Source organism: Nicotiana tabacum, chromosome 10 (assembly GCF_000715075.1).
Source record: "Nicotiana tabacum cultivar K326 chromosome 10, ASM71507v2, whole genome shotgun sequence".
Lineage (NCBI taxonomy): Eukaryota > Viridiplantae > Streptophyta > Magnoliopsida > Solanales > Solanaceae > Nicotiana > Nicotiana tabacum.
In genome coordinates this window covers 34,452,397-34,480,283 of record NC_134089.1, presented here as the reverse complement: position 1 = coordinate 34,480,283, position 27,887 = coordinate 34,452,397, and the positions used below count along the sequence as shown (strand labels likewise).

Genomic DNA, 27,887 nt, shown 5'->3' with positions numbered 1-27,887 from the left:
CAATCGGGGAATCGAGATCAACCGTAACAAAATCAAAGCTATCGAGGATATCATGGTGGTGGACAATATAAAGGTCGTGCAAAGGATAACTGGGCGCATTACCACCCTGCGACGATTATCTCGAGGTCCTCCAATAAAAGCCACCAATTTTTCTCGTTATTGAAGAAGAAAAATAACTTCTCATGGACCCCAGAATTCTAACGGGCCTTAGAAGAACTCAAGCGATACCTATCGATCCCACCACTACTTCACACGTTGAAGGCAGACGAACAACTATACTTTGTACTTGGCAGTATCGGAGATAGCAGTAAGTGGAGTCTTGGTTTGGGAAGAGCAAGGTATGCAATTTCCAATTTACTATGTTAGCAGGACCCTAAGTGAGTCCAAAACTAGGTACCCTCACCTAGAAAAATTGGTGCTCCCTTTGTTAAGTGCCTCTAGGAAACTGAAACCATATTTTCAGTGCCATCCTATATGTGTTGTGACTACTTACCCATTGCAAAATATAATGCATAAACTCGAACTCTTGGGATGATTGGCCAAATTGGCCGTGGAAATCAGCAGGTACAATATTGAGTATCGACCTCAGACAACAATTATATCTCAAATTTTGGCAGATTCCGTGGTCGACTGTATGCCGGCCCTAATACCCAAGGTCGAAAGAGAGTTGTTGGTTAACTCAAGGACGTCTTCGGGGATCTGGACCCTCTTTACGAACGGCTCCTCGAATGCAAAAGGGTCTAGACTTGCATCGTATTGAAGCCACCTACATCCAATGTAGTTAGACAATCTATTAGAACTGTGAAATTGATTAACAACGAGGCGAATATGAGGCCATGAGTGCAGGTTTTGAACTAGCCAAAAGCTTGGGGCCGGAGGTGATCGAAGCTAAGTGTGACTCCCTCCGTGTGGTGAACCAAGTTAATGGGACATTCAAAGTCAAAGAAGAATGAATGCAAAGGTAACTAGATAAGTTGTAGGTAACATTACATTGGTTCAAGGATTAGACTTTGCAACATGTACCTCGGGATCAAAATAGCGAGGCTGATGCCCTTGCAAACTTAGGGTTGTCGATCGAGGACGACGAGCTCAACTCAGGGCCAATCGTACAACTCATGAGATCGTTAATGGAACAAGGTCACGTCGAAATAAACTATACAAGCTTGACTTGGGATTGGAGAAATAAATATGTAGAATATAAGAAGATTGGGAAACTGCCCTCGGTTCCAAAAGAATCGAGGACCCAGTGTACAAAGGTATCCCGGTTTAGCTTGCTCGAAGATAGAACCATGTTCAGAATAACGTTTGATGGTCTACTAGAAATATGTCTAGGACCAGGAGATACCGAGTATGTTCTGAGGGAAGTTCATGAGGGCACCTGCAGAAATCATTTAGGCACCGAATCATTGGTTCAAAAAGTAATCAGAGTCGTTTATTATTGGATCGACATGGAAAAAGACACGAAGGAGTTCGTACAAAAATGTCGAACGGTCTGATGTAGAAAAGGAAGTTATGATCATATGTGAATTGACCTATGTATAAAATAGAAATCAACAAGAATTGTATGAAATTACCCTGTTTAACGCTTGTTGAGCTTCATTGAACAGGCAGTACGCTTCCACCCCGTTCATCTTGGCTTGGTCCTTCTCGGTCACTAAGCACTGAAGGTAACTAGCCACCCCTACGGGGTGAGAAAGGACCCGGGCATCCTCCGGAGCCTAGATGATAATTGATCGCTTCCATCAGGATCCACGCTTGGAGCTGGAAACCAGTTGATCAATTTCGGGCTTGAGGAAGGACCACTTGTTCCCGAAGATGGACTCTTTCTCAGCACCTCCAAGTCACCCAATCCGGTGACGTCCTCTGTGGTGGTAGAGTTGATGTCGTCCAAGTCACACCTCTATTCGAAGTTATGAAACATCGATGCAATAGTAATACCCAACTAAGAGTAGAGGGCGAATTCCATAGGAAGCTATAAGAATGGGACAAAGTAATATATATTTGGACTAAGCACGTGAAATATCTAGATTGCACTTTCACAAATATGGTTTGTCTTTACTTCTAAAATTATGCTAAGATTGCAATTCTAAAGATATGAAACTAGGAAATATTTTTTTGGTTGTTTTTCAAATATTGTAAAAGGCCTAAGGCTATGACCTTCACCTAAGTGTTTTGCTAACAGGTTGTAAACTTTAAAGCTTGTTTCGTTGGTTGGGTTGTATTATAGCTATCAACACTCAAGTACCCACTCAATATCTCTCGGTAAGAGAGTGATTTTTCCCAATTTGACTTTCTCAAGTCCAAATGGGTATTGAACAATACAGTTGATAAAATGCTCAAGTCGGTCTTACTATCTCTAGGTTCAACCCTTTAGTTGGGACTATCAATCTCTTGATTTCATCCCAAAATCTTGTTAGCCAAGTTTTCCTAGACTAAATCTCTCTTTCTCAAGTAGAGACCAAGTCAAATAGGCATGAACTAATGTTTGTAACCATTAATTTTACAATTAACAGCAAGAACAATGCTAAATAATAAACACCCAACCATAAACAAGCCATAAATTAAACACCCATTAGATTTACACGCTAGGGTTAGGTCACAACCCTAGATAAAAATCTAGCTACTCATAATGGGTAATGGAGATAATAGAGAAGAAAAGATAATAATACTCATATTGAAAGATTAAAAGACAAAAATCTAATTTTTAATCACCAAAGTAAGCTAAAGCTACCTAAAGCAGTAAAGAAAAATGACTACAAAAGTTTAGATATTCAAAACGTGATCGAATTTTGTGAAAGTAGTCTATTTATACCAAGCTAGAAATTTCAAACAAAATTGCCCTTTCTGAGGTTCTACGGCCGCATAATTCCATGTGCGGTCCACACTTCGCTTGATTCTTGACAGGAGCTGGATCTGCGGCCAGACAATTCTAGATTTCAGTCGCGTGTCTCTTGTTCTGCGGTTCGTACAAATCTGAGTGCGGCCGCTTAGGGCCCTTCTGCAGACCGGACAATTCTAAGTGCGGCCGCGTGGCTGACTTCTGCAGCCGCATTTCTTTTAGGATTGAACTGGTGACTCTCTTAACTTTAGCTCTGATATAGCTTCTGCGGCTGCATAATAATTGTGCATTCCGCACATTGCACTTGGACTCTGACAGACTGCCTTCAAATTCTACGGCCGCAGATGAAAATCTGCGGTCCGCACATTATGATTTTGCTTGCCGTGATGTAGAAATAGTTTCTTTTTGGGGGACTGTTTTTGATGTTTTTGCCATTTCTTTAAAAGATGAAGGAAAAAAGAAGAAGATGAAGGTAAAGCAGTTCACTTAGTGATTTAGGGTGGAAACAAACAAGGTTCTACACAAAAGGATCTCAAGAAATCATAGTTTGGGTGCTAGAAAATAGAGAAATTTCTGAGGAACAAGAGTAGAGAAGGTTTGAATGAAAGAAGAAGGGGGTGTTTATAGCTTTCAAATGGCGGTTCAAATCCAGAAGTGGCCGACCAACGACTAACAAGCACTTAATTCTATTAAAACGTGACTGACGAGAAATTTCGTTCATTTTGTCATTTATGACGCAGAGTAACGAGGTGAAAATCGACAGCTCATATCGTTTCTCGTCGTTTACTCTCTGAAGAATAAGAGGACTATCTGTATACGGTCGAAATCGGGCTCGCCTACTACACGACAGATCGGGTTCGGAACATGAGGGATTGAGGACCGATCTCGAGTCCCATCGAACCAGAGCACGAGGTTAGAATGTCCGTCCTCGAGAAAATTGAGTCCATGACCCTAGAACCGACCCTGACCCCGAACGAGCTCGAAGAGACATTGTCTGTACAACCAACTAGAGACCGAAATAATAGAAGGACAAAATATTCGTGATCGGTCGGATATTACGACGGGAATCTCGGCACATATCAATAAGAAATCCGCAAATCAGGAAATTTTTACCTTTTATAGAATTGTACCTAAAGTAGGACTCCCCTACTATATAAAAAGAGTCTGATTACTTGTAAAACATATTGGAACACACATTCCAAAGTAGTATAATATTGTTTTCTTTTTGTAAGCTATTGTTCTTTTGGATCTGATATTGTTTGAATTGCATCCAGTTCAAGTGAGACTTACTTTTCAATGTTATAACTGTTCAAGCCGTATGGTTTGAATTTATTTTATTATTGTTCGCTTTAATTACAATTTAATATATCGCTTTGTGTCAAATTAATCCACGTATCTTTAAAACCACTTACAAAGTCAATTGTTATCCGATTTTGAAGGTAAAGAATATTTAGAAATAATTCACTTTTAATTTTTTTATTGTACCCACTTTATCCCTAACAAGAACCTTTTATAGCCACAGAAATATTATGGCGCTACTAAAATCTTCCCTTTTTTTCTTAGAGCCCGTTTTGACATAGGAATTTTTCAATTTTTTTCGAAATCAATGTTTGGCCATAAAATTTCCAATTTTCACTTGAAGATGAATTTTGGAATTTTTCAAAAATATGCAAAACTCCAAAATGTTGTTTTTTAAAATTTTCATTCAGATCACTCACAAAACTTCAAAAACAATCTAAAATTATATTCATGTCCAAACATAACTCTAATTTTTAACTACCATTTTCACTTGAATTTTTTTTCTTGGAATTTTACAATTCCTATGTCCAAACACCCACTTAAACTTTGTGTCAAGTTAACTACATCATCTAAATTGAAACAGAGGGAGTAATATTTTAATTGTTGTCATTACTCATCAAAGATACAAATAGATCTCGTGGTTTGTGCATTCTATTTATTCATTAAAATTAATACTATACATAGTCTTTACCAAAAAAAAATTGCTAGTAGGATTATAAAAAAGATTTGCCATTAACGAAATAAACAAAAAAAATGGTGCTCTTTTTTTAAATATTTTTTTAAAAGAGATTTGACGTGTAAAATCTCTTTAAGGGGAAGTTAATCTAGATAAAATATATAAATGGCCCTTTGAAGTTGTCCTCAACGACCAACTGAACACCTCAACTAAGCCCATTTTCAGTTGGACACTTCTTCTCCACTAAAGTACGACCTCGTGAACCCTTCACGCTGACATGGCAAGTGTGTACTTTATATTCAATTCTAAGTGCGTGAAACCCTCAAAATTAAGGTTTTTTTCTCTTTGTTTTTTAAATTTTATTTTATTTTATGTGGTCCCATTATATTTTATTTTCCACACATTAATTTTACTTTCTTCCCTGAATATTCCATCTTCGTCAAACCTCTTCTTCACCTTAGAGCCAGCCATTGTCAACTAACCCACCTCGACGCTCTCTTAGGTTGAAGAATAAGCCTCCAAATAGTTATAATGAACGTAGGATTCCCAACAATGAGAAGATATCAACAAAGGATTTGGAGATTAACATAGCAGAAGGTAAAATCTCAAGATACCACCACCGATCTCCACCCTAAGACCAGTGATAAGGTTGTTATTTTGCCGCAAACCGTTGAGGAAAACCGGTAACATTGCTCCTCCGACATACTCCGGCCCGGTGTCCAATATCTCTATCGCCGTCATATCTTCCGATCTTAAGATTTGGTTAAAGGCTGCCATCTATTGGGTTTCTAAATTGAAGTGAAGTTCCGATTGAAGAAGGGTGAGTGGTGTGTTTGATTTTTTTTTTTATTTTTTTTTGCAATTTCCCCTCTTCTGCAAAATAGTTGCTGAAGAAAACCGGAGATGAGGTGGAAGGGCTGGAGACGAGATGGTTCTGCTGGTGAAAATCTTCACATAAGTGGGTTAGGATGATTTTTGATTTGGGTTTGAGAAAGAAAAACGTGTAAGGGGTTTTGGCAGCCATGGTAACCAATCAATTAGGGTGGGCAGATGTTCTTTGGGTAGGAAAGTTAATAGATAATCTTTTTTTAAAAAATAAAAATAAATACACGTGTCATTTAATGATTTATCCGTTTGATATGTTATCTGCAATTGTAATACACGCACGAGGACAACTTCAAGGAGCAAGCATATGTCAGTCATCAAATATTAAGTCCGCAGGAAATTACCCTGTTATTTTTTAAACCTAAGGACTGGTCATTAATAGTGTATTAATTATGTGGAAAAGAAAGAGATACTAGAAAAAGATGCACACTTATCGAATATACAACAAGTTTTAGGATCAATAATCGAGTATAGCCGTAATCCAACTGAGTCTTGTTTAAATTACTAGCCATAAATCAAGTAGGCCTTAGTTATATCACTTTCCATAATTCAACTATATAGGCCTTGAATCCCTAGTTTAGTTTAGGGAGTCAATTTAATTATATAGTGATAAGGTCCCCTATTAATGTTTATCATTAAATTGAAAAATAATAAGAATGTGAATAATAATAACAAAGGTGACTTTTAAGAAGATCAAACTAGATCTTTTTTATTTCAATTCCATGATTTGTTTTTGCACTAATCTCACAAGAAAACTGGTATTTCAATGAAGTGATAAGGATTTAATATTTTAATTACGACTAGCTAGAGAAAACCTTTTTCGTTTGGTGAGCTAACATTTTCGAGATTCGGATTTTCTCCTGTTTAACCTCTGGGCTCTGGCTTAAGCTCAGAACATTTCACATTTGATCTCCTTTTTTTATAACCATAATGTAGAAACTTGTAGTGTTCACTAATTGCTATATATATATATATATTCCGATCCCGTTCTCTCTTTAAAAATTTTTATTTGCAGGGGATCATATTGTCAACAAGAAATCCGAAGACAATACATGCATCTTTTTGCATTTTAGATTTTTTTTTTTTAAAAATGATCACCTTTTTAGATTTGGTCTCCTTAATTTAGTCACCAACTTTCTGAACAACTGATAACAAAAGAAAATTCTCTTGTTAATTCTTGAGTTGACTACTTCTTTCACCGCAATAGTTGTTAGTTGAGAGTTTATATGATCAAAAAAGCAAACAAGTTGCTTGCGTAGCTTGCATCTAACTATATCTGATGCAATTTGTTCTTTTCTCTTCTTTTTTAAATATTTCTAGTCTCACTTTTCTAAATGTTTCTTTGCTCTGGGATAATATAGGTGCAATAAAGTCATGGTACTAACACAATTGCCAACATTTTTGGTGAAAAGGAAGTTAAAACCTGTGTATTAAAGTACTTGGTACACCTACTTTTAGTTGCTGTGAGTGAGAGACATTCATTTCCTGCTATGACAGAATGTTTTTTCTTTCTTTTACTGTGGTAAAAATACCTTGGTTGATCTCAACTAGGGATGGACATAAAATCCGAAAATCCGAATTCCGAATCGAACCAAATTAATTTGGTATTTCGGTTTCGGTTTTTTCGGTTTTTCGGTCTAATTCGGTAATGAATTTTCGGTATTTCGGTTCGGTTTTCAGTTTTATAATTTTGCAAAGTTGGTAAACCGAAATACCGAAAATATCTAAGCGACTAACCCAATTACCTATTTTATAGGCCCATGCGGTCAGGCCATGCCCCATCCCCAGCGTCCCACTCCCACCCAGGCCCAGCTCCCCCAACTCCCAACCCAAGCCCAATCCCAATCAATTACGAAATGCAGACTCAGTTAATACCCAACCCAGACCCAAGTCGAGAATAAAATTAGGCATTTCATCAAAGACAAGTAGGGCATTAGCCATTAGGGCTTGCTTAGTGCTTACTGCTTCAGACTTCACTTCAGTGCTTAGGAGTTAGGACTGTAGGAGATATCATCGAGAAGAAGGAGACGAGAATCGACTGCGAGTCTAGGATATCACTTATCATTCTGCGATTCTAGATGAGAATCGACTGCTTAGGATATCATTCTACGTCTCTACGAGTTACGACCAGTCGACATTCGAGCTCGAGTCTCATCTCATCTTCACCGGTTAACTTCACTACTTTTGTAAGTTTTGTAAGTCTCATCTCATTCTCATGACCAGTACTCGACTACTCTCTGAGGTTTTTTTTGAGTTTTTATATTTTTAAGTTTTGAACTTTTTGAGTTCAGAGTTCAGACGCATAAATTTTTTAATTTCTGATTTTCTGCATCAAAATAATTTAGGGTTATAGGCGGCGATTTCCAGCTCGATTCGATTCCTCACTCCTCACAAATTCCGGGCAAACGAAGTGTCGAAGACGCTGCTGTCCTGTTCCAGTGTTCCGAGCTCGATTCAATTTCAATTTCAAAGGTATGTTTCGCTTTCTTTTGGTTGTACTGCTGATTGAATGAACTGCTGTTCCGAGCTTTTCCCTTTAGTAGGAAAATATCATTTGTATCACGTTCATGCTGTTTAATTCATTTGCTTGTATAATAACAGTTGTGAGTACACAACTATGTGTTAGGCTTACCATATGATTACTTTGTTTCGGTCTGATTTTTAGAACGTTACCATATGAGCAGAGCAACTAACAATAGCATACTGCTCTCTTTGAAAACCATGAAATACAGTATCTTCTAGTATGTTGGCTTCTAGAATTTCAAGAAAAGATTTAGTCACTCTCTTATTCTTTAACCCAGGATCATTTGTTGAACAATAGTCATTGAAACCTTTTGTGTAGATTTTGGTTTCAAAATAACAGTTACTGGGAATTTATGTTTATATTTTTTTAATTTTGTAGGGTAGCAAGGTAGTTAATTTGTTGATTGTTACTGATAGCAAGGTAGTTAATTTGTTGATTGTTAATTTATATTTATACTTGTTTAATTTTGTATAGATGGAAGATACAAGTAAAGTAAGTGATGTTGGTTCTAGTGAAAGTTTACCTATTACGGTAGATAGTAACACCAACACCATTGATACTCAAGATTCCAAGAAAAGGAAAGCAATGCAACCTAGGTCTGACGTTTGGAACCATTTTGATAAATTCGAGGTTAATGGGGTTGGTAAAGCACGGTGTCGATATTGTAAACAAGCTTATGCTGCTAATTCATCTAAGAATGGAACAACAGGATTGAAGAATCATTTGCTTAGATGCAAAGAATACCCACTTAAAATTGCAGAAGATAATAGTCAAACAAAGATAAATTTTCAATCTTGCCAAAATGATGAAGGATCAATTTGGAAATTTGATCAAAAAGTGGTTAGGAGGGCCTTAATTGAGATGATAGTTACTGATGAACTACCATTTAGCTTTGTAGAAAATGAAGGCTTTATGAAGTTTATGAGAAAAACTCAATCACTATTTCGTCTTCCTTCTCGTAGAACAATAACAAGGAATTGTTATGAAGTTTACGGTGAATTTAGGCAAAATCTAAGAAGTTCTTTTAGAGAAGCACAACCAAAAATTTGCCTAACAACAAACACTTGGACTTCATTACAAAGAATAAATTATATGTGTTTGACAGCCCACTTCATTGATAGGGATTGGAAGTTGCATAAAAGAATACTTAATTTTTGCCCTATCACTAGTCATAAGGGTGAAGAGATGGCTAAAACTATTAGGGATTGTTTGCTTGAATGGAAATTAGGCAAGGTTTTTACTATTACTGTGGACAATGCTTCTTCAAATGATGTCATTGTCAAAGAATTGTCTAAACAGTTAGATATGTGGAAAACTAATATGATGAGTGGTAAACATCTTCATGTGAGATGCATGGCTCATATACTAAATCTAATTGTGCAAGATGGTTTGAAAGAACTTGATGCTTCTGTGACACGTGTTAGAAATATTGTGAGGTATGTGAGATCTTCGCCTGCAAGGACCTTAAAGTTTAAACAGTGTTGTGCACATGTAAAGGTAGAATGTACCAAAACGTTGTGTTTGGATGTTCCTACCAGGTGGAATTCCACCTATTTGATGTTGGATACAGCACAACAATTTGAAAAAGCCTTTGACAAGTTGCATCTTTTTTATGATGGATTTTCTGCATATCAATGTTCTCATCTTTGTGAAGATGGTGGTAATGCAGGTCCTCTTGAATCTGATGATTGGATGAATGTGAGGAATGTGATAGAGTTTCTTGCACGATTTCACGAGCTAACTAAAAAAGTTTCAGGTTCACGTTATGTCACTTGTAATTCTCATTTTGAGGATGTATCTGAACTTTATTGTCATTTGAAAATGTGTTTAGCTAGTGAGGATGAGCATTTGAGAAAAATGGCTCAGCAAATGCAAGAAAAGTTCAAGAAGTATTGGGGTGAGCCTGAAAAGAAGAATAAAATGATTTTTATTGCTTCCGTCTTGGATCCACGTAATAAATTTGAATATGTTAAGGGAGCACTTGAAGAACTTTTTGGGGAGGAAAAAGGGAAGAAAATAAATGCTGAGGTGTATGCTTATATGAATTTTTCGTTTGGAGAGTATCTAAAAAAGTATTCAACCGAGTCTTGTCCTCAATCTCCATCTAGTTCTACTTCATCTAACAACACATCTAATACACCTAGTGGGAGTGTTATAAGTGCATCAAAAATAAGGACTAAACTTAGCTTGAAGAAACAAAAGGAAGACAATGGAAGTGGGGGTGCTAAATCGGAGTTGGATAAATACATTAGTGAAGAACAAGAGCCTTTTAGTGAAGAATTTGATATCTTGAGTTGGTGGAAAACACATGCTCCTAGATTTTCTTTTCTTTCGGAGTTGGCTCGTGATGTGTTGGCAATTCCAATTTCTAGTGTGGCGTCGGAATGCGTGTTTAGCACTGGTGGCCGTATTCTTGATTCATTTAGGAGTTCATTGACTCCTAAATGTGTGCAAGCTCTTATTTGTCTTCAAGATTGGCTTAGAGAAGAGAAGAATCCTATTAGTGTTGAAGAAGACTTGAAGTATCTTGAGGAACTCGAGCTTGGTAAGCTTTAATATTTTCGTATTTTAATTCAAAATAATATATCATGCTTTTTTATTTGTATGACATATTTGGTCGTATTATCTTTAGATATGGAAAATAATGGAAGCACTATTAGCATTGTTTGATGTATAGTTGCAACTTGCATCTTGAGTGGTAAGTTTAATACTCTATTTGTTTGGTGATAATGATATACTTAATATTTTGTAGTTTTGTTTTATTATCATCAAACTATAATATTCTAACTTATGATTTATATATTTTTTAGGTTCAAGTGCAATCATGCCCCGTGCTACTGCTCAACGCCCCGTGAGGCCGTGCTACTGCTCAAGACTGTTTGTTGAGTGATGCCCTCTCTGTTTTTGTTGCACTATGTTTAACTGTTAAGACTGTGCAGACTTGCAGAGTTGCATTTGGCCAGTTGCAGTGTTGCACTGTGTTTAAATGTTAATACTTAAGAGTTAAAGACTGTTTTTGTTAGACTGTGTTAACTTGTTTAACTGTGTTTAAGTTGTTGGACTTGTTGGACTGTGTTATGTGTTTAACTGTGTTTAAGTTGTTTAATATAGTTGTGTACAGTATTGACATACAGTATTGACTATATGAAATTGTAAGTATACTGGCGTGCAAGTTTGTATAATGTGTATTGACTATATGACATACAGTATTGACTATTGACATTGAGTATACTGGCGTGCAAGTTTGCAAGTTGCAACTGCAGATGTTATTCTTGTTTCAGGCTTTCAGCCATGTGCACATTGTGGTTGTGCAGTTGTGCATTGTTAGTGTTAATATGTTATAGTGTTATATATCGAAAAACATATTCTTTTAGAGTGAAAATTTCAATTGTGCATGTGCATTATTAGCACTTAGCATTGATTGTTCATTGATTGTTAAACCGAAACCGTACCGAACCAAAATAAGAAATACCGAACCGTACCGAAATAATTTGGTACGGTATTTGGTATACACAATCGATAAATCGAATACCGAAATACCGAACCGAAATTCTTAAATACCGAACCGAAATACCGAACGCCTACCCCTAATCTCAACCATTGAGTTAATGAACTTCCACCGCATTTTAAAGTTATGTATGAAGCATTTCGCGTTCACGTAGGATTTGGGGAAAGCTCACACTTCAAAAGGGTATAATATAGGTAGTCTACCTCGAAACAAACATCAGTGGCTGATTTCACTACTCAAATCCATAACCTATAAATTACATAGAGACAACTTTATAATTACTCTTAGGTTGTTATTCACCACTTTTTAATACCTGTCTTATTTTGTTTTGTGCTAAACTCTTGTGATATTTATTGAGCCGAAAGAGCACTGACTGTGAAGATGTTTAATTAAGACAGGTAAAAAAGAGGATCAAACAAATCCTTAAGGGGAAAAGGTATAATAGCACGGCGAAGACGGCATCTAAGAACTAGAAAGTAGGCTAATTGAATGTTAACCTAGAACTGTTATATGGACTTTCAACTACTAATTGGACCCCTCTTCTACAACTGCCATAATTTTAGTATCAACAAAAAGCCTTCTTATAATGGTTCTTTTCCCCAACCCCACCTCTCACCCCGTCAAATCCTTCAAAAATTAATGAATAATAACGGAGGACTTTCATATCATAGCCTACAAGATAGAATAACTACCCGCTATATACAGTTAATTTGCATAATTATAGTATTGCATTATTTTACATTATCACTATATATAAATTAAATAAACAAAAAAATAAACACTTCTATCAACCACATAACATTTTCAAGGTTAGACTAACAACAATTATAACATGGCCATCTTTTCTCATTTCTTTTTAAACCCCTCCCTTCTCTTCACAAGAGATCACATAGCCCAAAAACACACACACACACATAATCTCTCATTCTTCCTTCTCTCACCCCACTTCCCTAAAACATAATAACATAGGGAAAAATGGGTGCTCTTCCCCATCTTGAACCCATTTCAAAATGTAGCAAAAAAAATAGATTAAATCAAACAGTTGCTTCTGATTTAGATGGTACACTCTTGATATCAACAAGTGCATTTCCTTATTATTTTCTTGTTGCCTTAGAAGCTGGTAGTCTTATAAGGGCATTATTCCTATTAGCGTCTGTTCCATTTGTCTATTTTATTTACATATTCATCTCACAACCTATTGCTATTGAAACATTAATCTTCATTTCCTTTGTTGGATTAAAGATTAAAGACATCGAAATCGTGTCGAGGGCTGTTTTACCTAAGTTTTATTCCGAGGATGTCAATCCACAAACCTGGAAAGTGTTCAATTCTTTTGGAAAAAGATATATTGTTACTGCAAGTCCAAGAATCATGGTTGAACACTTTGCCAAGAGTTTCTTAGGTGCTGATAAGGTTCTTGGAACAGAATTAGAAGTTTCTAAATCTGGACGTGCAACTGGTTTTGTTCGAAAACCAGGTGTTCTTGTTGGAGAGCATAAAAGGGTTGCTATTCTTAAGGAATTTGGCACAAATGTACCTGATTTAGGACTTGGAGATAGAGAGACTGATCATGATTTCATGTCCATATGCAAGGTAAACTTTAGTCCAATCTTTTACTATAATTACTCATGTCTTTTTGGTCTTGGCGTAACTGGTAAAATTGCTGCCATGTGATCAGAAGATCACCGATTCAAGCCGTGGAAACAAACTCTTGCAGAAATGCAGGGTAAAGCAGCGTACAATAGACCCTTGTAGTCCGTCCTCCAAACCCCACGCATAGCGGAAGCTTAGCATATCAGACTGCCCTTACTCATGTCCTTTTTGCGAAAATGACCCCCTATGGCCCGTTACAGTTTGAATAAAAGAAATCGATCCTATATTGGCATTACAATATTTATATTTTTGGTGGGTTAGTAAGATGTTTTATTGTTCTTGATGCTAACTCATGATAGCTCTTGTCTAAGAAAATCATTTTATTTATTTTTTTGCTTTTCCCATCTGTTTTTAGCAGTACATGTACACCACATGCATTAACACGGGAAATAATGGAAATTTAAAAGATTAGATTAAGATACTAATTACATCTATCAAAGTAGACTACGTATTGGAGTAAATAGTTATTGCTGCTAAAAGTGTAATAATTTGTTGTAGTGTATAGAAATTATAGTGTCTATATTTATGGGCTGGATTTTTCTTATGATCCCAATTTAGGGTTTTTCACTAAAGACTTTGTTTTAGAGCACGATTAGTATGACAGAGACCAGAAAGAAAAGGTTGATCTTATGACTTGCCGTACACACATAGCTTTGTTATTTGTAAAATTATTAATATGCTCACTTTATTAAAATCCTTAGTTATATTGATGACATGTATTTCAACGTACTAGGAAAACAGACAAGTCATGATACATCTTTCACGTTCCACCATATTTTTCATTTAAGATGTACCTCTAAAAGGATACATATCAAACCCATGAATATTTCTCCCAACTCTCTCCTTGGGACCAAATGGATAAAGAAAATTTAACTTTAATAAATTAACAATTCAAAAAATTACATTGTCATGTCATTATAAGGGTAATTAAACATGAAAATTCATATTTAATGGAATGGAAAAGGACTAAAACTGCCTCTGATATGTTGGATTTTGTATATAAATATGCCTTCCATCCACCTACTCATGAGCTAAAAATTCCCCGTTGTTTTCTTTTCACCCAAAAATGCCTTAAAAATTAACGAACCAACTGGATGAAGATAAGTAGTAACTTTTTGGAACAATAATATAAAAGTTCATTTACACTATTAGTGGAAACTTTCTAAAAATTACTCCTCACGACAAATTAAGTTAATTCAAAAAAATATTTTGAGAATTATGTTACTTTCAAGTTTTTAAAGTAAAATTGTACATGCTTTTTACTATTTAATTCATTGTCTAAATATTATTGCAGGAAAGGTACATGGTCCCAAGAACAAAAATCGAACCCGTAGCGAGAAATAAACTTTTAGGTCCTGTCATTTTCCATGAAGGTCGTTTAGTACAAAGGCCTACACCAATTATGGCACTCTTAACTTTCTTATGGATGCCAATAGGAATAATTCTCTCCATTCTTAGAGTATACCTTAATATTCCTTTACCAGAAAAAATTGTCAGATACAATTATATGATCCTTGGTATTAAACTTATTGTCAAAGGTACCCCTCCTCCACCCCCTAAAAATGGCCAACGTGGGGTACTTTTTGTTTGTAATCATAGAACTGTCCTAGACCCTGTTGTCACAGCAGTTGCATTAGGCAGAAAAATTAGTTGTGTTACATATAGTATTAGCAAATTTTCTGAAATGATTTCGCCGATAAAAGCCGTTGCATTGTCAAGAGAAAGGGAGAAAGATGCTGCACATATTAAGCAATTGCTAGAAGAAGGTGATTTGGTTATATGTCCTGAGGGGACTACTTGTAGGGAACCTTTTTTGTTGAGATTTAGTGCACTATTTGCTGAGCTTACTGATAGAATTGTTCCAGTGGCAATTAATACGAAACAAAGTGTTTTCTATGGTACGACAGTTCGTGGGTACAAATTCTTGGATCCTTATTTTGTTTTTATGAATCCGAGGCCAACTTATGAGATCACTTTCTTGAATCAACTCCCTCCTGAGCTCAATTGTAGTAATGGTGGAAAATCGGCAATTGAAGTGGCGAATTATATTCAGAAAGTTCTTGGTGGTACTCTTGGCTTCGAATGTACTAATTTGACAAGGAAGGACAAGTATGCTATGATGGCTGGAACAGACGGTCGTGTTCCAGACAAGGAGAAGGAGAAAGAGAAAGAGAAACAGATGAACAGAGAAAATAAATGAATTAGCTAATACGTAAGACTTATTTTTCAATGACTTTTTGTATGGGTTTTTCCGTCTTTTTTATCATGGTAAAGAAAAAGAAAGGGAAAAAGATTGATAAGGAAAAAGAATTGCTTGTATTGTGATCATGATGATGATTTTTATCAATAAATGGTTAATAGGTATATTGTTTTGATTGGAATGTACAAGTTTTAAATGCAATTTTTTATTAATTGAGTGAATTTCTAGTAGTTGATATTGAGGTTGGCTTATGTCCATGCAGATTAAATGAAGTCATTTTCAATGCCTTAACTGAAAGCATGGCATGAATATGGTGATGACTTTTGGCAGTTATTTTAAATTCGAAACTTAAATGTAATATAACTCATGTGGCTGTGCCCATAATTTAATCTAATTTTACTTTTGTTTTGAGTGGTTCAAACTAAATGAGAAAAGTTTCAAAGAGTTTTCTACTCTTTGGCTGCATTTATATTTCCCCTTTAATTAAACTTTTTGGTCGTACTATGAGTTCGATATATCTTAGTATCTTAGAATGACTTGTCCTTGAAAGACAATGGTCCAAAACTCACCAATGTTTACAATTCGCAAGAGTATACTCCAACTTTATTACGTTTACTCTAATTGGTACAAGATTTGTTTTTATGTCTTTTTCGGGCTACATATATATTTTGGCATATAGTACATTATTTGTTTACACAATAATGTTAGTTAAAAAGCCACGTATATACAAAAGAGAGCTTTGTCGGCCCGTAAATTATTTATAACTTGGGGTGTATTTGGTATAACGGAAAATTATGTTTTCCGAGAAAAAATATTTTTCAAGAAAATATTTTCTTGAAAATAAGTAATAATGTTATTCATTTTTCGGTATTTGGTACGCAAATTAAGGAAAATAACTTCTCAATAGTATTCATAAATAATTTAGATACAATAAACATGGAGCCATAAACTTACGAACCAACAACCTTCCGAATACACCAATTTCATAAACTATCGAACCGCTAAACTTTCGAAACCGTGAACTTTCAAACCCGTAAACTTTATAATTTCTAAACCTGTAAACTTCCAAATGTATAAACTTTCAAACTCATAACTTTGGAACTTGTAAAATTTCGAACGTGTAAACCGAAAGATGAGAAAATTAAAACTGAAAATATATTAAAAAAATATTTTTTTCTGGGGGAAGGGGAGGGGCAGGGGCCGGGGGTGCAGAAAAAATAAAAAAAAATTGAAATTACAAAAAAAAAGGAAAAAAAAAACTTTTTTTGTGTAGGGTGGGGGTGGGGGGTCGGGGTGGTGCAGAAAAACGAAAAAAACAGAAATTTAAAATTATAAAAATAATAATAATAATAATTTTTTTTCCGTGGAGGGGAGGGGGGTAGCAAGGTGGGTGATGACGGAAAAAGAAATTAAATTTGAAAAAAAAAACTTTTTGGAGAGAGGTGGTGGGGTGGATAGGCGTGGAATGGGATTGGGTAGGTGGGTGTGAGGGTGTGGGGTGGGTTGGTGAGGGTGGGGAAGATTGAGAAGAAGTTTTGAAAAATATTTTTCCCTCTCTTAACAAGGAAAACATTTTCTTTCAATTGGAGAAAAATATTTAAGCCAACCAAACATGAGAAAATTACAAATATTTTTCAGAGATGTTTTCTTTCGTACCAAACACGCCCTTAGTTACTTTCATGATATAGCTAGGAAAAATATAAACACAAAAATTTACCACTTCAACGTGAGGCAAATATATAGAAGTAATATTATGGTAAGAGAGAAAATAAAATGTGCTTCCTTACACTACCAATAATTACAGTGGAATAAATATGAATCCTTTATTTTAATCAAAGATCTCGCGTTCAAGCTTAAAAAATAAACAGATCGCAGGAAGGCGCACTTCCCAAGGTGGGTGCCGAACATCCGAAGGTGGGAGACCAAAATAATGTAGGGAAAAAGGCTAAAATTGTCCCTCTACTTTGGACAATTAGCCACGTTTATACTCATTTCTACTTTCTGTATAAAATTATATCTTCCGTTAATATAGTAAATAAAATCTCTAACCCTAACAAATGTTCAACGTGGCACCTGACACCCCATAATAATTTGCCAACTAAGCAAATATCAATCCATTTTTAGAAATCCGCCCGACCCGATTGGATTACACTAGAACCCATTAATTAATCTTCTTCTTCGTCGATTAAAGAAGACCATAGTCAGCCGGAGTTGAATAAATGGCCAGAATCCGGTCAAAGTTCTTCAGATCTAGGTTCCCATGTGGGCGTCTCTAGCTAAGCCCGATTCACCATCGCCGGCAAGTTTATCTCCATGTCCGATTGAGAAACACAGTCTTCTTCAATTTAAAATCAAAAGAAATCCCCTAAAATTTACAACTACAAATAGTCATCAAATTGGTTTTCAAAAAATTACACTGAAAAAAGAAGTGATATTTACTCTTCAAGAAGTGAACTTTCCCACATATCATTCCAAACAATCAATTTTCTCTCATAAATTGGACCCATAAGTTTACATGAAAAAGATGCCCATCAAACTCAAAATATTTTGTGCTTCTTCAGAAAGAATTTGTGAAATTCCTTTGGTGAAACAACTGGGTTCAGGACAAAGGTTATGGCGTTTTTCATTTCATTTTCGATGGTTAACGGCGCCGGATTAACAGAGTGATTCTTCTGGTAAGACTTTTTTACTTTTGAAAAGTATGTGATGGTCAAAATTTGAAGAAATTTTGAGGGATGATTGATTATGGGTGCAGTGTATTTTCATAAAGGTGGTTGGCTGGATTTCTTTGAGCTACCAGTGCCTACCACACACTAGTTGGATAGTTGAGTCAAATAAATGGGTACGAGTCTTTAAAGTTTGTGGTGATATGGGTTCTTATTTGCTTAGTGGGCAAATTATTACGGGTCCTACGTGCCACGGTGGATATCTGTTAGGATTAGGGATAATTTTAGTTACTATGTTAACGGTAGGTACAATTTTAGACGGAAAGTAGAAACAGGTATAAATGTGGTTAATTGTCCAAAGTAAAGGGACAATTTTGGCCTTTTTCCCAATAATGTATTATAACTTCCATCACCTTTAACCATCTTCCTCTAATACCGTATGTTTTTCATGCCCTAAACTGTTTTTCATATTGATCTTTAACCTCCATCTCCTTGTATTTAATTACAACAAAAGCTAGCATTTCGTTTTAGAAATGTCACGAGGGAGGAAGATAAAAAGGTAAAGCTTTTTCCCTTTATAATTAAGGTTTTACACTCCTCACTGCAAATTCTATTTTTAGAAGTTTTCTCAAGAGAGTATTGAAAATGATTAGAACTGATTATTTCTTATTATTTATTTATTTCAGAAAAATGAAAGAATACGATATTTCTCAGAGTCAATTACTCAAATGATCATTCAATTATTCGAAATTATCTACTAAAGTCACCGTTCTTTCGTTTGTAATAGCAAAATCACTTAACTATGTCTATAGCGCTCAGAAGGTCACTTAACTAGATTTCTCAAACTTTTGGGCCAAATATATATTTTACCCTCTAAATTATTAACTTTTGTCTTCTTTTTATTTTATTTTTTAAATTTTTAATATTATAATTTTTTTCACTTTTTAATTTATATTATGGACTTACCTATAGAATTAATAAATTTTATTTATAAATTAAAAAAAAATAGTATTTAAGCATATATAATATTAGAAGAATAAAATATTGAGCATAGTAAAAAAAATTAATTAGAAAATTTTGTTCGTAGTAATAATTTTTATATTAACAACAAAAAGTCAAAAAAATATTTACACAATTGAGAATGAAGGAAAAAAAATTTATTACATATATTTTATGCACATTATATAAAAATAATTATAAAAAATAAAGGTATTTTTATAATATGCATTATATATTCTTGAGAATTATGCTTAATTATATTATTTTTCTGACATTATATATGCTAGAAAACTATTTTTTTATTTTTATTTTATAAATAAAATCTATTTGTTCTATAGGTACTCCATAATGTAGATTAAAAAGTGAGAAAAAATAATATTAAAAAGGAAAAAAAAGAAAAAGAAAAGAAGAAGAAGAAGAAGAAGAAGAAGAAAGAAAGAAAGAAAGAAAGAAAGAAGAAAGAAGAAAGAAGATAAAAGTTGATAATTTAGAGGATTAAATATGTACTTGACAATCAAAAGTTTGAGAAATCTGGTTGAATGACTTTCTGAGTGTTATAGACATAGTTAAGTGACTTTCCTGTTAAAAACAAAAGAAAAATGAATTTACTAGATAATTTCGGATCGTTGAGTGATCATTTAAGTAAGGGACTCTATTTCTCATTTAGGGGTCGTTTGGTATGAGGTATAAGAAGGTATAAGGGTGGTATAAAAATTTAATACCACCTTAATACTCTGTTTGGTTAGCAAACCAGGTATAAGTTATCCCGATGTTAATTTTAACACCGGGATAACTGATACCTTATAGAAGGTGGGGTAATTAGCACCGGTATAACTTATACCTTCTTCTTAGAAATTATGCAATTGTCATTCTTAATACAACATAACAAACAATTAATAAACAACAATCCCAGCATAACTAATCTGAGCATAACTTATCTCAATATAATTTATACCAGCATAACTTATACCGATATAAATCATATTCCAGCAAAACGACCCCTTAGGTTTTATGAGGAAAAAATCAAGAGTGAAAGGAATTAGCACGAAACTGATGATTTTATTATTATTATTTTTTTGAAAAAACAACAGGAAAGAATACGATATTTCTTGATGAGGAAAAAATCGAGAATGAAAGGAATTAGTGCATAAAATATATACTTCCGTCGTCTAGAAGGTTCTCGTTTTCTTTCTTTGTTTCCTTTTTGCATTTATCAAAAACCGGAAAATTGTAGAAGAAATAATTATACGTTCTAGTACCTAAGTTAATGTACAAAACTAGAAGTAGTAGCCACAAGCTAGGTGGAACAAGAGATATTAATGAAATCTTGGTTTAGTTAATTGCGGCTAATATAAGCTGTGATACAGCGAGGCATTTAATTATGCTTTCGTTCTCATACGCCATTTCGTGAACTATAAACTACAACAGAAAGTTTAAAGCAATTAATAAGTCACCTTATTAGCTAAGAATAAGATGGTGATGTATATCCTCCTAACTGTTTCCTTTATTTCTTTTGTTTTTGTTTTTGTTTTTCTCTTTCGGAGAATTTATTTATTTAATTTAATTATTTTGGTTTCTTGCACCTCCTTGTTAACGCTCGTCATCATGTGATTTCCTATTAACTTATCATATGGTATGTCGGTATTGGGTTCTCTAGGTGTTGTTATAGTGTTTGAAACTTAAAAAACAAGAAAAAGATAATTGTCGAATAAATTTACTTGGGTTGCTTTGAAAATAATGGAGAGGGTTAAGATAGTAGTAGCTCAGCTTCCGTTTGGCCGTAGAATTTGGTAAAAGAAAATTCAAATTTTTTCTTCAAATATCTATTTGTTAACAGGTTTTAACCATTTTTTGGCAGGTTTTGAAAACAAAACTTTAAATCTGAAAACAGCTCTAGAGTAGTTTTCGATATTTTTGAAGTTTTCAATTCACAAAATTTCAAAGAATTTTTAAGTAAAATGGATGTTCAAACACAATTTCAACTTTCAAATTTTTTTAAAACTCATATTCAAAAACTCATTTTATTAAGTTTCAACCAATTCTAAGTTCAAATGCGACTTTAGTATCTCCTACGGTAGGAGAAATCAGTGCAAATCACGATGTGTCACTTCACATGCTTTCCATAGGGATTTACTTTATACACTTTGACAGCTCAGAGACAAAATAAAATAAAATATCAATATTAGCTTACTTATAAAATGCTACAATATTAGTCATAAATTCTTTTTTTTATTACAAAACTAGTGAAACTATTCGCGCTTCACGCGGTTATGAAAAATATCAGTAAATCATACTTTATTTCATGTATATTGCTTGGATAATCTAAATAACTAAAAACATTAAAATCAATAGAGTGTATATGCAAAATAACAAATTTATATATATATATACATATATTGAATTATACAATAATAAGTAAAATATACAAGAGTTTGTATCGCCGCATATCTCTAAAACCTCCCGTCGAGGATGCCGGAGGTGACACCCTTTGGCCAATTTTATTTCTCAAGGTTGTTTGTTCTTTCTCAAATATTACCTCTTTTTTTTTTTAATTTTAAAGAGTATTATCAAGCACAAATTCATAATCTTTTATGCACTTGCATATAAGTAATATTATTGGTGGCAAAAAAGAGGTGCCTAACACATCTCTTTTTAGACCATATATACTCCAATAGAGAGTAACCACAGCTAAACCATAACTCAAAAAATATACATTGTGCAAAAAACAGAAAGATTCAATAGTATTAATAGCAAAAATATCAATATACGAAATTAGGTTTTCTTTATAAGACCAAGAGGAGAGCAAAAGCAATTGTCAAGAAAATTTAATTCTGAAAAAACTAACAATCGAGGAGAGGAGGAAAGGAGCGAGAGGCATCACTAATTTTCACAACATACAAACAAATATACATTAGCAATAGAAGGCTTAAACTGAATAAGCTCAATTCAAACTAAAAAAAGGTTAAAGAAGGAATAGAAAGACACAACATGTGTTGTTTTTGAAGAGCAACGATTAGGAGCTTGAATAAAATAAATCTTCAACTTCTGATTATACCAGATGTAATCCTAGTAAAATCAAGCTCTTTCCTTGCCAAGAATATGATTCAACTTTTAGAAAAGTAACATATGGAACTTGCAGTTTATGATATTGGGTAAACTTTGTGACTAAGTAGGAGAAACCACGTCCATCAATAAATAAAGCAAGCCATTTCTGAAATATATAGAGGAAGTCGTTACTTGAAGAATGTAAATGTCTAATATATATATATATATATGTGTGCGCGTGTGTGTTTGCTCTTATTTGTATATGTATAGGTTTTAAGAGTTGATTAATGGTTTGATAAATGAGGTGGAAATTGGACTAGTGTATTTTAATTAAAATTGAGTCAACCCAAAATTTTGAGCCCATTTCGGCCATACCCGGTACATGAAGTGGTTGGCAAAGAAAAAGCTACAAAACGACGTAGTTTTGTCTTGAAACTACGTCGTTTTGATTAAGTATTCAAGATCAAATCTCAGCCTTCCATGATCTTTGATCCAATGGCCCTCCTTTGTGCCCCTTTGAGATATAAAATCCTTCTAAAATCTGATTTTTTTTTTTTTTTGCCATTTCTCTAAGAACCCAAACCCTAGAGACCCCTCTCTCTTCTCAAGACTCCGCCGCCCTCCTCCACTGCCACCACCGTGCACCGCCTCCGGTGGTACTCCAAACACCACCAAAATTTCACCCCCTCTTCGTCTCTTCCTCCTCTCCATGAATCCAAGCCTCATATCCTCCGAATCCCAACCAAATTCCATGAATCTAGCCTACATCAAAACCCTAGCCGCCACTTTTTGACAAATTCGTGGAGATTGAGCCACCCTTTCCACATAATTTTTACATACATAGATAGAGCTCGGCGGGGCTATCATTTGGCATTGGTCTTAAGCCGAAACTCCGACGACCGGAATTTCGGCGACCCTCACTGCCCGCCACTGCTGTTTCTCCATTTTTTTTGTTTTCTTTTTCTTTTTCGACCAAAGGCATTTATTTCCTTTTGGCAAGATGCCGAAATCTATTAGTTTAGTGTCTGCCAAAAAGAAACATGTGCCTCGGGGTCGGACAACCACCACTTGGCATCCTCGGTATCGTCTCATTGCTCTATTCGACGTCGAATGTCCCGGAGTTTGGTATAAGCTCGCACCCTAATCTCCCCCCCTTTTTTGTAATTACAGTTTTTCCCATTTAAGTTTAGGTTTTAGTTTAATTTTCTGTTTTGAATCGATTGTTAATCTGTGATAGTTCGTGTTTACTTTCATTAACTTTCTTCAATGTTGGTCATTGCTTAATACTTTCGAATCACATATTAGTTAGTCGTTTAATTTGTCATTATGTTTTTGTTTAGTCAATCGGTTTTGATAATCACTTGGGAAATACGATTAACTATTTGTAATTGGCGAAACTCATTGATCTTCTGGTTTCACGATTGATTTTGGTGTTTTGCCTTAGTTCGAATTCTGTTAGTGATCGTTAGTTCGTGTTTAGTCTCGTTTTTGATTTCGTGTTTCAGTCGACTCGATAGTTGTTTCACTATCATTCGTATTCTGTGTTGCCTTAAGTTGTTAAGTTTTAATTTCATATTTATTATTTCTAGTTTTGTCTATGTTTAAGCTAATTAGTTTAAGGCCTTAACTACATGTTTTGTTTGTTTGTATTCATTAGGTTCTTTTGTTAGTTTAATGGTTCAAGTCTAGTTATCTGATTTTGCACTCTCTAGTTTGAAGCAATAGTTTAGTTGGATATTGGTTTGTGAGGGTAGTAGAAGGTACTTGAGTGTAGGGCCTTTGTTTGGTGGCCTTTACTGTTCGGGGACTATTTGAAGTATAAAACTCCAAAAATCTGTCCCTAGTTGGTAAGAGAAAACTGTTTCTTGGACAGATTTTTGGTTTTGGACAAATTTTCTGTCAAAAAAGTTATCATTTTGGACAGATTTTTGGTAAAACAAAAATCTGTCTCAAAGCCCTTTCTCCTCCTATATAAAGAGAAGTTCTTTCCTCATCTCGGGGAGCTGGACTCTAAAAAAAAAGATACATCTTTTACACACTGTAAAAAAGAACAAAAACTTGAGAGCAAAATTAACAACTGAACATCCATATAGTAAGCTGAAATTGTGAGATTTAGGAGTAGTATCTTGAGTGTAAAAGCGTTTCAGAGAAATAGGAGAACACTTAGAGCTTTGTTGGGTCCCTTCTCTTTCAAAAATTTGTTGTTCCTCTGAGTTTTAGCACTGCTTTGCTATTGTTTCTGCTGCTGTTATTGCTGGTTCTATTTGTTGATTTCAAGTAGCTTTGGTATCAAAGTTTTCTGGTTGTTTCTTCTCATTTCCGCAGTAGGTATTCCCCTTTACCTTTAAGAGTATAAATCTTGAATGAATTTATGAAATATGCGTTTGTTTTAGCTTTCTAAATCTTGTTGGACTGTTTGAAACGTGCCTTAAGTGACCGATAAAGTGTATGTTTAAATGCTGAAATCCATTTGTATGAACTTGCCTTCTTATAGGCCTAAATAACGAAGGTATAGAAGCTTTGCAATTGTTCCTGGAAAACTTTATTTCTATTGTATCTCAAAAGTAAAAATGGAGGAATACAGTAGGGGAATGTTATTTGATTCCAATGAGCTTTATCATACTCTAATGATGGATTTTTAAGTGCAAAATTATTTATTAGCAAACTCTTATTGGTCTTTATGTTTAACAGGTAGGTTGTAGATGTAGAATTTTGAAAAGAATCCATCTTTGTTTTCAAGATTTAAGATCTGAAGTGAGCAAGAAAATAGTTGCTCTTAAAAAGTCTATTTCTTAATACTCTACCATTTTAATAAATATGTTTTCTGTTATGGTGGATTCTCTTTAAAAGTCTAGCCACTTTTAACTTTTTTTAATAGTTGAGACCATAAACAACTGGAACATGGAAGATTCACTTATGTTGCTAGGTTATATAATTAAAATGGGGTACTCCACGCTAAAGTAGTTTAAGATGCGATAATGTGATAATATTGCAAAGAAAGTTCATCCCATGTGTAGTTCCTTTTATTTTTCCTTTTTTTATGATTAAGTGTTTATGTTATTATTGTACTTTTCAGTCATTGTGATATGTAGGCCTAAATATGTGAACTAATTAGAAGCCAAGTAATTTTTAAAGAAAATGAATAAAGGACATGGGCCAGTGATTAATCCATCCGAACATATTTAGGCCACGGGGATTAATTCAAGAACAACTAATTTCTGGGCCAACAACCTGAAACCTTGCGAGGCCCAATAATTTGACTAAGTTGGCCCATATCCTTTCAAGACACTCAACTGCCAAGTAATTTCAAGTGCTGGCCATGTTTTTTTTGCAATAATTAAAATCAGCATTTTCTTTTCTCACTAGCAATGCTTGCTTAATTCAATAGTCTAATAAAATAATCATTGGTAGGCAAATGTTAGGCGAGCTTTAACTTTTTTCATTCACAGAATCGCATGCGTAGCGTGATGTTTAATACTTAATAAATTAATTTAATAATCTCATACCATACCTATTAGTTTTAGTTAACTTTTAATTTAGTTAATCCTTTGCTGAAATCGCGGTTTTCGCTTGCGTAGCGCGAGAGTTGACTAATAATTTTCAAGAATTAATTTTGTTTTTTCAAATTTCTCAAAAGTACTACAAATAATTTGATTGTCATAATTTCGGATTCGCTTGCGAGGTGCAATTATGATAGTTAATCAATGTTGTTATTCGATCACGCATTCGCTTACGTAGCGTGGTTATGACAACATAATTTATCCAAATCATTTTTTGTAATAATTCTAAATAATCAAGAAATAGAAGCGAATAGGTAAAATATGAAAATCATATAAATCACGGTTTGTCTAAAATTAATTCAAGCCAAAATTTAAGTCGATAAAGCGACCGTGCTAGAACCACGGGACTCAGAGAATGCCTCACACCTTCTCTCCGGTCAACAGAATTCCTTACCCGAACTTTGTTTTCGCGGGCCGATATAAAGAGTCAAATCGTCCTTCGAATAGGGATTCAAATAAAAGGTGACTTAGAACACCCAAAAATTAATTCCAAGTGGCGACTCTGTAAACAAAATAATCTCTATTTCAAAATTGTCACTTTAATTGGAAAAACTCTTTAACCCACAATCCATGCACATATCTTATCTTTCGGGGTAGAAAAGGGGTGTGACAGCTCTGGCGACTCTGCTGGGGAACTAACCAGAATTCGAGCTTGTACATGTTGACTTTTATTTGGCTTTATTAATTTTGTATATATTGTGATTTATTTGTGCCTAATGTGCTACCTGTTTGCTTTTTACTGCTTCGATATTGTTGAACTATACATATAAACTGTCTTCTTACGCACCTCCTCTGAGTCTCCTTGAAATTAAAAATTAGGCATTTGCTTGACATAGCCCGCTTTCTTTGAGATAGCCGAGGTGCTTGTCACCCGGTGAAGGATTTTAGTCACACATGTTTTAGGCAGGGAGCACCACCAGTTAAGCCGGAAAGCAATGCTACGGTACACTGACCCTACTTGGCTCGAGTTGTCCGCTCGAGTAAGCTAGTATAGATACCTTCTCCGCCAGGATTTAAATCTAGAAGAACAAACCTCATGCCGGATATCCCTAGTAGGTTCGCTTTATTTGCATCACGTGCATTTGACTTAGCGAAACTCGACACAGGAGTCGGGTCCGTATAAGACAGGTATCCTCTTTGAGACCATCATTTCACGTATGTGCTACTTGATACATCATTTGGAAGGCTTACTTGCATTGTCGATCGGTTTTTAAAAATAAAAAATAAAAAAAAATCAGTGTAATTATTAAAAATGAAAAAAGAGAATAATTCTCCTAGTTTAGTGCAAATAAATATATATTTTAATATATATATATTGTAGTAGTCTGGTGTGAGTTGTAAAGATTAATTTTCATTAAAAAAATAAAAGGGAAAAGTACCCAGTTTTACCGAACTACGCGAGTTTGATTCTCACCGGATGTGAGATACGTAGGCAACCTCCATCGGGTTCAGCCCATACTTTTCAAAAAAAGGGGAGCATAAATTCTGCATGTGCATAAAATTTTTGAAAAAAGAGAGCCTATTTTGGTCACCTTTTTACTGTCTTGCCCTCATGTTCCGGCTGTTTTGCCAAGATAGCCTTAAAATCTTTATGGGAAGTGCTGAAGGGCCGTTTTTGTAAAAATAGTTACTTTATCCATATATATTGACCTTTTATCATTTTGCCCTTATGTCTTGCCATTTTTGTCGAAGCAGCTTTAAACCTTTCCGGAAGTACCGAAAGGCTATTTTCGCAAAAGTAGCCATTTTTGTCCAGTTTTGTCTGGTTATATTTGCTGAGACAGCCTTTGAACCCCTCTCGGAGTAGCAAAGGGTCATTTTCGTAAAACTAGTTTTTTATTTATCATTTTGTCTATTTTTATCATTTTGTTCCTGTGTTTGGCTATTTTTTGCCGAGACATCCTTTACGCCTTCTATGGAAGTATCAAAGAGTCGTCTTTGTAATAATAGACATTTTCCCGCTTTTATCATCTCAAATTTAGTGTCCGGTAATTTCAAAAATATATATTGTAATAAAAATAAAATAAAAAATA

General features: G+C 34.6%; 1 protein-coding gene and 1 long non-coding RNA gene across 3 annotated transcripts; both read left to right on the top strand.

Moving 5' to 3' along the window:
- The first annotated feature begins 7,831 nt into the window (after positions 1-7,831).
- On the top strand, positions 7,832-11,086 carry LOC142164850 (uncharacterized). 2 transcript variants are annotated; one of them, XR_012695925.1, is made up of 3 exons: positions 7,832-7,885; positions 8,053-8,171; positions 11,034-11,086. It is a non-coding gene; the product is annotated as an uncharacterized LOC142164850 (long non-coding RNA). The 2 variants fall into 2 exon arrangements; XR_012695924.1 differs by lacking the exon at positions 11,034-11,086 and adding an exon at positions 8,698-9,107.
- A 1,472-nt stretch (positions 11,087-12,558) lies between these two features.
- On the top strand, positions 12,559-15,765 carry LOC107789855 (glycerol-3-phosphate 2-O-acyltransferase 6-like). Its single transcript, XM_016611729.2, has 2 exons — positions 12,559-13,324; positions 14,679-15,765. The coding sequence occupies exons 1-2, from the start codon at positions 12,707-12,709 to the stop codon at positions 15,582-15,584; spliced, it is 1,524 nt and encodes a 507-aa protein (XP_016467215.2). The 5' UTR covers positions 12,559-12,706; the 3' UTR covers positions 15,585-15,765.
- Positions 15,766-27,887: the final 12,122 nt, after the last annotated feature.

What these genes read in the sequence shown, in the direction of transcription:
- LOC107789855 (XM_016611729.2), top strand. Translation starts at nt 12,707, where the DNA reads ATGGGTGCTCTTCCCCATCTTGAACCCATTTCAAAATGTAGCAAAAAA. An exon ending in ATTTCATGTCCATATGCAAG is followed by an intron (nt 13,325 to 14,678) that starts GTAAACTTTAGT and finishes ATATTATTGCAG; the next exon opens with GAAAGGTACATGGTCCCAAG.